Source organism: Charadrius vociferus, unplaced genomic scaffold (genome assembly GCF_000708025.1).
Source record: "Charadrius vociferus isolate BGI_N301 unplaced genomic scaffold, ASM70802v2 scaffold298, whole genome shotgun sequence".
NCBI lineage: Eukaryota > Metazoa > Chordata > Aves > Charadriiformes > Charadriidae > Charadrius > Charadrius vociferus.
In genome coordinates this window covers 2,543,529-2,544,502 of record NW_009649936.1, presented here as the reverse complement: position 1 = coordinate 2,544,502, position 974 = coordinate 2,543,529, and the positions used below count along the sequence as shown (strand labels likewise).

Genomic DNA, 974 nt, shown 5'->3' with positions numbered 1-974 from the left:
CTTTCCCACTCGCAACATTGAAAATGTAATCAGCATGGTATCAGTTAGCAATTGTCAAAGGCATAGTTGTCTTGAGAGTCCTTAGCAAATTTTATTAAAGAATCTGTGAAGGACAATTTCCCTTCCATTTACAGTTTTTAATGATTAAAGGCCTATCTTTGTTCCCAAACAATAAGACTATGATATGACCAATAATTATCTCTAGCATGAATAAGAATTTACTAACTTTTGAATGAAGCAATGAGACTGAAAAGGAATTAAATGCACACAAACAAAAGATGAAAGCAAAATGTCCAAATATACTATACCCCTGATGCTGCATGTTCTTCCTTGCTTTCCTAGATAGGAGATACAAAAGAAAATGTTTAAAAGACAGACCAAAGAAAGAATATCAGAGGTCATACAGGCAAAACACAGCAGAAATTAAACACTGAATTTAGGAAAATTATGTGGAATTCAGCGGTTTTATTTTGAGATAATGTTCTCCAGATTAACTCACAAAGCACATTTAAGCTAAGCTTTTACTTTGAAAAAGGGCCATAAAATCATTAAATTCAGCTCCCTTTTTCTCAGTTACTTCCAATTAAATCTGCTTCATTGACAAGCAAAGCATTAGAGCTGGGGGTTTTTTTGCTTTTTCAGGTGGGTTTGATTTTGGTTTGTTTGGTAATCAGCTGGTCTGCAAAATGAAAGTTAAATCAGAATTATACAGAGTCTTATCTATGTTATATATCATCACTCAGAATCTGGCTTGCAATTCTGTTAACTGTTGTAGGCTGGAACAGATGCCTTGGCTCAACAGTACTGGGGAATAAGAAATAATACAAGTTGGATTTAGACTGTAGATAGAGCAAAAGTGATGAAGAGAAGAGAGATAAAAGAGGAAAAAATATAAATGTACAGTGAATAGAATTTAATTTTAGATACCAAGCTGGTTATTGGAGAGAAGAGCTAATCTTACACAAAATCCCAAA

At 33.6% G+C, this 974-nt stretch overlaps 1 protein-coding gene across 1 annotated transcript in view; it reads right to left on the bottom strand.

Moving 5' to 3' along the window:
* SH3BGR (SH3 domain binding glutamate-rich protein) overlaps positions 1–974 on the bottom strand; it is a 28,437-nt gene that overhangs the window by 3,577 nt on the left and 23,886 nt on the right. Inside the window, exon 5 of the mRNA XM_009891333.1 lies at positions 309–338. Within this exon, the coding sequence (XP_009889635.1) occupies positions 309–338 (30 nt within the window). The remainder of the gene's footprint in view (positions 1–308; positions 339–974) is intronic.